The sequence below is a fragment of the Mixophyes fleayi genome, chromosome 12, assembly GCF_038048845.1.
Source record: "Mixophyes fleayi isolate aMixFle1 chromosome 12, aMixFle1.hap1, whole genome shotgun sequence".
NCBI classification, from domain to species: Eukaryota; Metazoa; Chordata; class Amphibia; order Anura; family Limnodynastidae; genus Mixophyes; species Mixophyes fleayi.
Genome location: NC_134413.1, coordinates 60,663,617 through 60,677,167, shown reverse-complemented (window position 1 = coordinate 60,677,167; position 13,551 = coordinate 60,663,617). Strand labels below are relative to the sequence as shown.

The 13,551-nt window shown below is 40.8% G+C and overlaps 1 protein-coding gene across 1 annotated transcript; it reads right to left on the bottom strand.

Moving 5' to 3' along the window:
• Positions 1 to 244: 244 nt before the first annotated feature.
• On the bottom strand, positions 245 to 1,171 carry LOC142108647 (olfactory receptor 6N2-like). Its single transcript, XM_075192460.1, has one exon. The coding sequence runs from the start codon at positions 1,169 to 1,171 to the stop codon at positions 245 to 247; it is 927 nt and encodes a 308-aa protein (XP_075048561.1).
• Between the last annotated feature and the right edge of the window lie 12,380 nt (positions 1,172 to 13,551).

Genomic DNA, 13,551 nt, shown 5'->3' with positions numbered 1-13,551 from the left:
GGCTAATAGCACAGGAGGTCCAGGAGGTCTATGTATAGACGCTGATTCGCCTAGGTTAAGATCAGCCCGTTATAGTGGCTCCCATGAAGAATGGCACTCGGCGAGGAAATATTGAATGATGAAAGACTAATGTGCAATTTATTTGTACAAAAACTCAAAGACACTCTCTCAAAGAATAACTTTGAGGCTCTGGATGTAAAAAATTGGTCAATTCCCACAACAAAAGTTGCACATTAAAAACACATTAAAATAATTCAGTTATTTTTTTCTTAAATAATTCTCTAATTTCCCGATTCCGAAGGCTATAAATGATTGGATTGCACATTGGTGTCAAAACTGAGTAAATCGCAGCCATCACACGATCATAGTTGACAGAGGTATTTTTGGTCAATCGAACATACATAAAACTCACACTGCTAAAAAAAAGTAGGACCACAGTGAGATGAGCTCCACAAGTAGAAACAGCCTTTTTCCTGCCCTCTATAGTCCTTATTTTCAACACAGCAAAAATAATTTTCAGGTAGGACAGGATGATGCAGGTGAAGGCAATGAAAAGAAGGAATGAGTTAATGGTGAAGTTCACTGTGACATTGAGTGAAGTGTCAGAACATGCCAATTTGATCAGTGGAGCAAAGTCACAGAAGATATGTTCAATTTTGTTTGAGCCACAGAAGGAAAGGCGACACAGCAAGATGATTTGTGTTAAAGGTCCAAAAAATCCTACAACCCAGCAACAAGCTGCTAGCTGAAAACAACAGGCAACAGTCATTATGGATGGGTACCTTAGTGGATTACATATGGCCATGTAGCGGTCAAAGGCCATTGCCGTTAGAAGAAAGGTTTCAGCGGTACCTAAACAATGGAAACAATAGATTTGCAGCAGACAGGCAATATAGGAGATCGACTTCTCATTCAGCAAATTTGTCAGCATTTTGGGAATAGTGACGGTTGTGTACCAGATTTCCACGAAGGACAGTACAGCAACGAAGAGATAGAGAGGAACATGGAGTTGATGATGAGCACAGATGAGGTTGATTATTGCAAAATTACCGCTAAGTGTGAAGATGTATATAATACTCAGAAGGAGAAACAATAGGCCTTGAGCACCATTGAAATCAGGAAATCCTATGATGATGAATTGTGTAACAAGAGAATGGTTTGAAATGGTCATAATTCTGCTGGTTTACTATTTTAAATTAATTGTATGTCCAGTGAGTTCAATGGTTATTTCTGAAAATAGATAAAGCAATTAAATAAAAAACAACTATCCTTGTAAAGTGAATTGAAGATGCTATATTTTATACTGAAGCTCCGACAACATAATTTACAACTGCTATTGGGTTTGCCAGTGTCGGTTATTTGTAATATTTTCTATTGAGTGACCGTACAGAATAAACCTCATACGTGATTGTTCTAGCAGTTATTGAGAAATAAATAGTATACAAGATTATGAAACATTAAAGATGTTATACAGCAGTGGACTGTCATTATTTATTATAGGGGAAGAAGTGAGGAAGGAAAGGGGAAGGGGGCAGCTTGTCACTCGGGGAAGAGGAAAGGTTAAAAAAATAAAATGATGAACCAAAATGAAGTATTAAATACATAAAAGACACTACACTACAAGAGTATATTAAAATGTGTTAGCTATGTTATAATGATTTAACCAGGGAAGCCATATTTTCGAGTTATTTATAATGAAAGTGATGCATTCCATTTTATAAACATATAAAATTTCATTTATCACGGCTCTAAATAACTCCATAACGCTGTGATTTGAGAAGCTGCAACACTGCAAATATGTAGAATTAATTTACGAGTGCCTGAAATCGATAGTGAAAGAAGAACATTCGGCAAATTGGCAGCTAAACCGAGGCAAAGAAAGCCTAATTGAAGTTCAACGTTACAAGAATAAAAGCACATAATTATATGTGGAAGTAACTTGATGAGTGATGAAATCATGCAGGTGCTGGGATGTATACATGTGGCTATAAGATCGGGTCACTGCAAGGCTCCTTGTCAGATTATCTGATTCGTGCCCAGAAGACCAGCTCATTCAAATCCACTTGTGTCACACCCATATTGAAGCATAGCTGTCTTGGAGGAACTACAACTGGGTCTTACAAGTTACTGGTCGAGTTTTAGACATTACCACTCGGGCCTAACCCTAATATATATATATACACATACATACATACTCATAGAAAGGATAATCAGGGGGAGCCATGTGTTTTTACATACGTACACTCGGTGGCCAATGTCGTAGGTCCACCTGTAGACCTGCATGTTAATGAATATAACTACTTAGCCAATCATATGGCAACTTTTTACAGAAAAGCATGCAGACGTGGTCAAGAGGTTCAATCATTGTTAAGACCAACCACCAGGATGAGGAATAACTGTGGTCTAAGTTATTTTGACCATGGAAAGATTGTTGGTGCCAGACGAGAGGTCTAATTATCTCAGAAACTGCTGATCTTCTTGGATTTTTAAAGGGTGGTCTTAGCCAGTACAATAAAAGTGTACCCAAAAAAGTGGCCACTCAAGGCCTGAGTCATTAAGGAGAGCAAAGCATAAAAAAGGAGTAACTTTGCACCTGGGCAAAACCATGTTGCATTGGGAGGGGGAGGTAAATTTAAAATGTTGGGACAAATTTATAGTTGCGGTAGCGCATGTCCTAGTTAAACTTTAAATTTCAGTGTAAAAGTAAAGCTGTCAAGTATTGTGTGCTACCTGAAAAAACAGCCAGTATTCCACTTATATGCTAAATAATAAACTAATGTGCACCCCTTGCATTGTAACATGGTTTCTCCCGGAGAACATTTACTCCATTTTTTGCCTTGCTTCCCTTAATGATTTAGGGTCTGATTCATTAAGGAAAGTACTCTTTTTTTTTTTTACGTACGTTTTCTCCTTGACAAACCATGTTACAATGGAACTGGTGCATATTAGTTTATTATTTTGCACATAAGGAAAATACTGGCTTTTTTTCCCTAGATCAACTTTAAATTTCAGTGTACAAATAAGCTATAAAGTATGTGTGAGCTACATGAAAAAAAACAGACAATATTTATCTTATGTAAAAAATAGTAAGCTAATTTGCACCCCTTGCATAACTAAATGGTTTTATCCAGAAAACTTTAGTAAGAAAACTTGCTCAATTTGTTGTTTAACTTTCCTTAATGAATCAGGCACTCAGGCCCTAACTGGATAATAATGTGGGAAAATAATGTTTAGAGAAAATCAGCTATTTAGGAAAGGGACATCAGATAACAAATCCAATACTTTTAAATGAAATTTAAAGTACAAACAATATGGATTACAACTATATAAGCATGAAGTAATACAAAAGGATTGCTTGTATCTATGTTATAGTGTTGACAATAATACTAATACATGTGTTAAAAAAAAAACACTTGCTAGAGTACTATTTAAATCCATGGTCAAAATGTAATTACTGGGAGCAATAACTGCATATGATCATTTTTACTTATAAAATGCTATGTCCCATCATGGAAAATGCTGCATGCTTCTACACTTTACTAAATAAATAAATACACCAATAGGAATTTTTAATTATTATTAAAAGAAAAAACAAAAGAACATCTATGTGGATAGAGCCATAATTAATGCGGAAAAATACATTGCTACAGTGGATCTACAAACATAGAAAATGCATATTGATTGAACAAAGGGAGACAGATAAATTAGATATTTTGTTTTGTAATATGGACTATAGAATGGTGTATGTATATATATATATATATATATATATATATATATATATATATATATATATATATATATGTATATAACAGGAAAAAAAATCACGATACTCCCCTTATAAGAAGAAAAAGTGATATTAAAGGCCTGTAATTATTGGGTTTATAAACAATGGGCCTGCTTCATTAAGGAACTTATGCAACAATTTGAGTAAGTTTTCTGGACAAAACCATGTTGCAATGCAAGGGGTGTAAGTTAGTTTATTATTTTGCACAGAAGTTAAATTCTGGCTGTGTTTTCATATAGCACACAAATACTTGATAGCTTATTTGTACACTGAAATTTAAAGCTGATATCTGTGTGCTACATGAAAAAACAGCCAGTGATTTAACTTAAGTGCAAAATAATAAACTAAATTACCCTCCTTGCACTGCAACATGATATTGTCCAGAAACTTACTCAAATTGTTGCTTAAGTTCCTTAATGAAGCAGGCCCAATGGTCTTTAAATGGTTGGAAACATGTACGCAATTTTAATCTACTTAACTCTATTAGGTGCTTATGACATTCAAAGCTAAAATGTTAAAACGTTTTCCGTAAAGGTAAACATTTCTGGGTCTGTTACAGTAGCCATGCTGAATTTTTTTTAAAAAAATGCACAAGATTAGTCCTGCTTATGTTTTACACTATCCAGCTAATCATTCAGAATAAACTTGTCTTTAGTCAGCAAAGATTATGACAAGGCAAAATAGTCTGTTTATTTAAAACATGAATGTAATGCCCTTAAGAACATCAGATTTCACCAATAGTATTTTTACCTTACCGTGTAGATAACTCAGTGTAATATGTTCTCCATTTTCCATTCAACATTAATGAAGTGTCACTCTACAGCAATGTGTATTTAACAAGGACAATCGGTTCTGTTCTTCCTTATGCACAATTGACTCCTCATCACAATTTATGTTTGTCAAATTCCTACTTATTGATTTTTTTAAAATGCACGAAATACACACACACACACATATATATATATATATATATATATATATATATATATATATATATATATATTTGTATGTATATTGTGTTAGAATATATTTAACATCTAATACATTGTTGTCAGTCATACAATCTGCAGCAATACTGAGCAAAATGATTGCCAAAGTTATATTTATATTATCAGTGCATCCATAGATTTCCAGTAACTACCAGAAATAATTCCGTTGAGGATTTAGATATAATTGTGACTAAGTGGCTAAACCTGTTTAATTAATGAAATACCAAGTATCACAACAAGAATAGTAAATCTCTCAAGATACTGTCACTAATCTACTTTTTCCCCCAAGGACTGTGTAGATAAGTTTATTACAATACATTTTAAAATGATAGTTTCAAACATTATGACTTACTAGTTATATTAAAACTAGATGCAAAATCACATTTCTTTGGAAAGAAAATTCTAGAGCCATGTTGTTCCTAGGCAAAATAATAACTTGTAATTATATAATACCTATACAAACAAACTATATTTTGTGAGCTACATATAAATACATGTACAAATGGCACCTCATTATGAAGCGCAAATTGGTCTAGGTGCAGTGCGAAATCCTCTTTAGAGGTGCCAAGCCCATTGATTTGTGGAAGGGAGCCCAAATTTTCACCAAAATAGATAGATTTACTGAGCAAGATGGAACCATTTGCAGATGAGTAAAGATTGAATGGTTGCTATAGGCAACATCTCCCCTTTTCAAACCCTCCGGAAACTCTCAGCTTGATACATTTCCCCCCAGGTCCTACCCAATACTTCCAATGATGCGCATCTTGCTTCTTCAACGTAGAAGCACATTTCTATGTGCACTTTGAAAAACACAAATGTACCACATGTAATAGGACTTTACCAGTGTCCAATGACTTATGATTAATTTAAGAGATAAACTGAAAATAAAATAATGGAGTGGTTTTAGGCTAGACTTGTGGTGTAACATCTACATAGTGCACCTGCTGAGATTCTCTGACCTTCCCATACACCTAAACACAATACTAGTTTTAAGAGGCATCTTCTGAGAGCCGAGAGTAGGCATGCACTGATGTGGGCAGGACGACCCATCAAAGGTCGGGTGTAAAACAAAAGCGTTTTGAGATGTGTATGGACGTTTGGCTTTCCGTGGTAAATCCACGGATCTGTCAGCATTTCTTGATAGTGGTGCGGCTGGTAACTTCCTGGACATAAAATTGGCTCTTAAGCTCAACATTCCGGATATCAAGCTGGGATCAAGCATTTCCACCTGTGGGTTAGATGGTAACCCCTTGCCTGGGTGAAGAATTCTCGCTAGGACTCCAATGGTTCGGTTGTCTGTAGGAGCCCTCCATACGGAGGAACACTCCTTCTACTTAATTTCCTGTCCCTCTGCTCCATTGATTCTGGGGTATCCTTGGCTTCGCAGTCATAACCCCCTTATTGACTGGAAAGCAGGGGAGATTGTCCGTTGGAGTCCCGGGTGCTCTACGTCTTGCTTGACCCTGCCTCTTAGAACTATAAAGCGTAGTCCGGAATTGTTGCCGATACCCTACCAGGACTTCAGTGATATTTTTTGCAAGAAGAAAGCCAATTCACTTCCACCACACCGAGAATATGACTGCGCAATTGATTTAGTACCAGGTTCCAAGTTGCCCAAAGGGCGTTTATATTCATTATCCCTTCCTGAAACGCAGGCCATTGAACTATACGTAGAGGAAAACCTGGAAAAAGGGTTCATTCTAAATCTCCGGTAGGCGCAGGTTGCTTTTTCGTTTCCAAAAAAGATGGCAGCCTTAGGCCTTGCATCGATTTCCGTGGACTGAATAACATCACGATTAAGAACATGTATCTTTTACCCTTGATTTATGTCCTGTTCGATCAATTGAAAACAGCCACTATATTCTCTAAGATGACCTCCGATGGGCCTACAATCTTATCCGAATCAAGAAGGGGGATGAGTGGAAGACTGCTTTCAATACCCAGTCGGGACATTACGAATATCTCGTAATGCCATTTGGTTTGTGCAACGCTCCGGCAGTCTTTCAGGACCTGATTAACGATGTATTACGTGAGTTCTTGGGAAAAACAGTTGTTGTTTATTTGGATGACATTTTAATCTATTCTGAATCCTTATCTCAGCATCGTCAGCATGTACGCCAAGTTTTATTGAAATTACGAGAACATCACCTGTACGCTAAACGGGAGAAATGTGAATTCGAGGTGTCCACAGTGGCGTTCCTGGGGTATATCATCTCCTCATCAGGATTCGCAATGGTTCCCGCCAAAGTTCAGGCAATCTAAGATTGGGTTCTCCCTACTAACCTGAAGGCGATCCAAAGATTCCTTGGGTTTGCCAATTATTACCGAAGGTTCATTGGTTCATTCTCTTCATTAGTGGCTCCTATCACTGCCCTCACCCGAAAAGGAGCTAACCCAGCGGATTGGTCTTCGGAAGCATTGGCAAGTTTCTCGGCTCTCAAAGCTGCATTCATTTCTGCTCCAGTCCTTAGACACCCTGACCCAGAACTTCCGTTCATTGTGGAGGTGGACGCTTCGGATGTCGGTGCTGGTGCCATCCTCTCTCAGAAAGAAAAAAAAAGTTACATCCTTATGCTTTTTTCTCTAGAAAATTTCTGCCGGCTGAATGTAATTACAATGTTGGAAATCGTGAATTATTGTCCATTAAATTGGCATTGGAGGAATGGCGAGATTGGTTAGAGGGAGCTGCACATACCATTACCATCTTCACAGACCATAAAAACCTCCAATATATCCAGACTGCCAAAACTCTGAATCCCAGGCAGGCCCGCTGGGCTCTATTCTTCACCAGATTTAGGTTCATCATCTCTTTCCGTCCAGGTTCCAAAAATATTAAGGCCGATACCTTGTCCCGAAGTTTTTTGGCTCATCATCCTCAGTCTCCGGACCCATTGCCTATTGTTCCGGCAACTTCTATTCATCTCGGACTCACCCAGGATCTGGGAGCCACTATCTGACACTTCCAGAAAATTGCTCCCGTCCAGACACCGGTTAACAAATTATTTGTCCCGGTTCACCTAAGAAAATCTGTCCTCATGGAGGGTCATAACAACCGCTCTGCGGGTCATCCAGGAATTCGTAGGACTATTGAAATTCTTTCTCGCTGGCTTTGGTGGCCTACCTTATCAAATGATGTGGAGACTTACGTCCGTGCATGCCAGGAATGTGCCAGAAATAAATCTGATAGAAACCGTCCTTCTGGTCTTCTACTACCCTTACCTGCTCCAAGCAGGCCTTGGACCCATCTTTCGATGGATTTTATTGTTGACCTGCCAGTATCTGCAGGTCATAACACCATTTGGGTAGTCGTAGTCCATTGGCTTCCGGTAGACATCGTCTCGGACCGAGGATCCCAGTTTATTGCACGATTTTGGAGATCTTTTTGTAAATCCATCGGGATCACTATAAGTTTGTCTTCGGCATATCACCCCCAGTCGAATGGACAGACAGAAAGAACCAACCAGGCCTTGGAACAGTTCTTACGCATCTATGTTTCGAAATTCCACGATAACTGGTCTTCTCTCTTGCCCTGGGCAGAATTTGTGTATAACAATTCTTGCCATTCCACTATTCACACATCCCCGTTTTTCTGAAACCTCGGGTATCACCCGAAATCCAACTCGTTTTCTACTGCTGTTCCCAGTAGGGATTCCGGAACACCTGCTTTTACTGCCAGCTTGAGATCTGTCTGGAAAAAGGTGCACTCTGCACTAGGTCAAGCCTCCCAAAAATCCAAGGTCTAAGCGGATCGCCATCGTCGACCATGTTCATTGAAAGTGGGGGATCGGGTGTGGTTGTCCACACATAACATCAGGTTGCGGCAACCTTGCAGGAAGTTGGGGCCCCGATACATTGGACCATTTTCTATTATAAAACAGAAAAAATCCAGTCGCATTTAGGCTTAAGTTACCACTCTCTTTAAAAATACCATCTACTTTCCATTGTTCTCTTCTTAAGAAAGTTGTGGCTCCCAGCAAACTCAGTCAGTCTTCCTATAATAGGCCTCAGCCTTTGATTATCAATGGAGACCACGATTATTGTTGAAAGAATCCTTGACTCAAGGAGAGTTCAAGGCCAAGTGCAATTCCTAGTACACTGGAAGGGTTAAGGCCCAGAAGAGAGATGTTGGATTCCACAGAGGCGTCTCCATGCTCAGAGGTTAGTGAAGGAATTCTTCAAGAAATTTTCTACTAAGCCTTGATGTCGGGGTACCTTCACCCCTCCTCAAGGGGGGGTACTGTTAGAGATCGCGGCGGCCGCGGGCACCGCCGCGACTCTCCTGGATCCTCCAATGATGTCCCGGCAGTTGCTACGGTAACCGGGACGTCACTTCCGGTTCCCACGTCCCGGTTGCCTGGGCAACAACCGGGACTCTACAGATTCCCTGTCGCCGCGCCCGGCCAGCTGGTTAATAGGCGGGCGCGTGCGCACAGGGCTAGTTAGGTGAGAGCCAATCATGGCTGTCCAGGTGCCTAGGAGGCAGCTTGTAGAGGAGTCAGTTATTAGTATGCAGCTGAGCACTGCATTACGATTGGTCACCAGCACTTCTATCTATTAGGCTTCTCCTGTGTGGGCTCTTCTTGGATTGGCTGCTTGAACTATTTAAGGCAATGAGGACTAAGCCTCATTGCCGGTTATAGCGTTCTGTTCTCAGTTCTGCTGCCTGCTTGTTCTCTCTGTTGGTTATTATTACCTTTGATTGACTACCCATGTTTTGACCTTTGCTTGTTCCTGGACCATTGAACCTTCGCTTTTGACCCTGACCTTTTTGCCTGGATCCCGGATTTTGCTCCTTTTGCCTGTGTGTCTGACCCTTCACTTGTACCCGGGTTTTGTACCTGAGCTAGTGACCTTTGACCTTGGATTCCCTCTTTACTACAGCCTGCCAATCACTCCACTCCTGGGTTCTCCTTTAAGTCAGTATACGTTACTCGACCCTCGGTCGGCCCGCATCCAAGTCTGTCCCCACCATTAGGGGCTCCAGCAAACCCTGGGCCTTCAGAGTAGTTCCCGAGTTTCACTGTACTGGCTTAGGAGTTCCTAACAATGTACTGGAAATACATCATTAATTTGATCCGCACTGTCCTCATAACCCCCCCCCTTTCTTTTTACTTCAAACATCCCTGACTTCATCTCTCTCCTCCTGTGTAGACAGTGTTACACAGTACCTGTAACTATACAGAAGCTTCTACAAAGACTGGATCCTCAGGAGCACAGAAGCACAAGACGTTTTGTTAGATCTACCACCTAGTCTATTAACGTTTTCCATCACATCCATATATTTGTAGATTAAGGACCTTTGTTTTCTGAGCTTGATTCTTCTTTCCTCGATTTTCCATGTTCTTTTGAAACTGTTTTAAAATATTTTGAGGCAATCCCGTGACCATAAAAAGGAAAGTTTGGAAGTCATAGAGGTATATTTACTAAACTGCGTGTTTCAAAAAGTGGAAATGTTGCCTATAGCAACCAATCAGATTCTAGCTGCCATTTTGTAGAATGTACTTAATAAATGATAACTAGAATCTGATTTTTTCTCACTTTTTCAAACCCGCAGTTTAGTAAGTCCAGCCCATAGATTCTTGTAAACTCCCAATCGTACTCTTTACAGAAATGTGTGCTTTCCTTTCCCTACTCCATGGCAGCCCTTACAATGGGTTAATACCATGATCAGCTAGTGTAGACAGGAAAGATTTTGCCCCACCTGGGCCCTATATAAGGCTCCTCCTCTTCCTCAGTGTCCTCTTTCCTGGCTCAGCGTGTGTAGGACAGGGTAGTGTAGTGTAGTGTTTTTTGTTTTATTTTATCCAAGAGGGCTTACCTATTTGAGGTTTTATGGCTTTCCTCTGTGCTGACTGCTGAAGTGTGCAGTTCCAGCTGGACAGGTCTGCGATGACAGTCTCCTCTCTGAAGTAGTGTGGTTTACTGGCACTGTACTCACGGCGGTCGCGCGTGCACAGGTTGCCAGCAGCGCTATTCTTCACCCAAACTCACCTGTCATGATGGAAACAGGTGAGATAATTAATCTGCCAAAGGCTCACTATGATGTTGTCAAAGCAGGCACCAAGTTTGAGCAGCTGAAGCCCATTATATGAGGCTCAGTGTTTGCTTGGTGATTGATGCTGTTGGACCTAGCAGCCATCTGGGGCATCACGGTGGCTAAGTGGTTAGCACTTCTGCCTTACAGCACTGGGGTCATGAGTTCAATTCCCGACCATGACCTGTGCAGAGTTTGTATGTTCTCCACGTGTTTGCGTGGGTTTCCTCCGGGTGCTCCAGTTTCCTCCCACACTCCAAAAACATACTAGGTTAATTAGCTGCTATCAAATTGATCCTAGTTTCTCTCTCTATGTCTGTGTGTGTTAGGAAATTTAGACTGTAAGCTCCAATGGGGCAGGGACTGATGTGAATGAGTTCCCTGTACAGCACTGCGGAATTAGTGGCGCTATATAAATACATGGTGATGATGTTGATGATGATGATGCTGTTGGACCTAGCAGCCATCTGGATAAATGCCCCATGGACCAGGGGCCCACCCCAAAACAACTTAGAGGACACTCTAAGGTAAGCACTTGTAAGGGATTTTTGTGTACTTTTAGGATAGGCTACTTAGTTCCTTTTTCTATTGTTTACAGTACCTCTGTGGAGCTTGTGCAGGGAAAAAGGAAATGTAAAGTGAAAAATCGTGTGTGTGCAGCTTGTGATGGCCGATTACCGAAAGATTGTACTGATCCGTTATGTGTGTCATGCACCCCTGAAGCTGTAAAAGAGCCTGGCCCCCTGAACAATTCAAACAGTTCTTTTCATGGATGGTTAAAACGATGCAGGATTTTTAGGCCCCAGAACAGGGAGCAAAGAGGGACAGGATCTCTATAGCATAAGATATGGAGGAAATGAGGCCAGGGCCGTCCTCTGAAAGTTCTCCTCAGAAGTGTGATTCGGAGTCAGATAGTGAGGCTGAGGTGAAAAAGGATCTCAGGAAGTTTCATTTGGATACTGTGAATGTTATACTTAAGCATATTAACAAATCATTAGGTATTGAGGAGCCAACAGTTCCAATCAAACCTCAGAATGCATTGTTTTCGGAGCACCAAGTGAAGTCTAGAGTGTTCCATACACATAAGGGGTTTGAAGACTTGATTACTAAAGAATGTCAAGCCTTAGACAAGAGTCATCCTAACATGTGGAGACTGAATCACATGTACCCTTTTTAGGATGATGATATGCCGAAATGGTGTTCGGTGTCTAAGGTGGATTCAGCCATAGCTGGCTTATCCTCAAGGACCACTCTCCCGTGGGTATGATGGGGGTCCATTGAAAGATGCCATGGGTAGGAGAATGGAGACTGCCTTCACAAAATTACATATCTCCTCAGGCATAACTCTAAATTCTGGGATAGCCATGGCTCCGGTAGCTAGAGCCCTGAGGTTGTGGGCCAGTACTCTACATTCAGATAATGAGGATGAGATAAATAGATTGTATCTTCTTAAATACTTAGAGATTATGCAGAAAAGCATTGATTTCTTGTGTGAAACCTCGTTGGATACGATTGTGTTCTCTTCCAGAAGCATGACCTCGGCAGATGTAGCAAGAAGGGCACTCTGGCTCCGTCCGTGGGCGGCAGATCACAAATCCAAAAGTCGTCTGACAACGCTTCCATATGAAGGTAATTTCTTGTTTGGTCAAAAACTGTATAATCTAATGCAGAGGCTTGCAAGTGGCATTGCTAGTCGTCTACCACAAGACAGAAAGGCGAGACATTTTCTCTCTTATTCTCCAAAGCAACAGTTTAAGGAAGCCTGTGCCTATAGGCCAGGGAGACAATATTCTAGACACCAAGATAATATGGCAAGATAGTCCTTTCGGCCTTTCAGACCAAAAAAGGGGAAACAAGGACAGCAAAGATCCCAATGACTATCTGCAGATCCAGTCTCCACTAACTCCAGTGGGCGGCAGGATATCACGGTTTGCAAAAGTTTGGATTCAGACCACACAAGACAAATGGGTCCAGGAGACCAAAGTCACCAAATGAGATGCCATAGAGTTCCATACCTTCCCAATAGGAAATAAATTTATTCAGTCAGGAAGTCCCTTGTCTTCCCTAGAACAGCAAGCATTGGATGAAAGCCTAGGAGGCCTGGTGAAAACAAAAGCTATTGTACCAGTACCATCACATCAGGAAAATATGGGCTTCCATTCCAGACTGTTCTTCGTCCGGAAACCATCAGGTGCCTTCAGGACAGTACTAGATTTATGAGCCCTCAACTGCTATGTGCAAGCAAAACATTTACAGGTGGAAGCTATCAACTCAATCCTCAAAGCAGTAGAAACAGGAGATTTTCTGACGGCAATAGATTTAAAGGATGCATATTTTCATATCCCGATCATATCCCATCACCAGCAATTCCTGAGATTTTGCATTCAAGAACGCCACTTCCAGTTTACTTGTCTTCCGTTTGGCCTTTCCACGTCTCCAAGAACATTCACCAAGGTCCTTATAGTTCTCATAGTAGCACTCAGAAAGAGAAGGGTGGCTTTGTGGCCATATCTGGACGATATCCTAATCTCTGCAAAGTCAGAGGAAGCGGCCTTGAAGGTTACATCCCAAGTAATCCAGTTTCTGCAACGACACGGTTGGTTAGTCAATGTGTCAAAAAGCCATCCAACACTGTCACAAAAGCTTGTGTTTCTAGGAGTGCAAATAAACACAAGAGGGTTGGGCAAAATCTAGTCCTTAGTGCACCAAGTTCAGATTCAACCTAATGTTTCAGCGCAAAC

Excerpts from the sequence above, each read along its gene's own strand:
- LOC142108647 (XM_075192460.1), bottom strand. The coding sequence starts at position 1,171 with ATGACCATTTCAAACCATTCTCTTGTTACACAATTCATCATCATAGGA.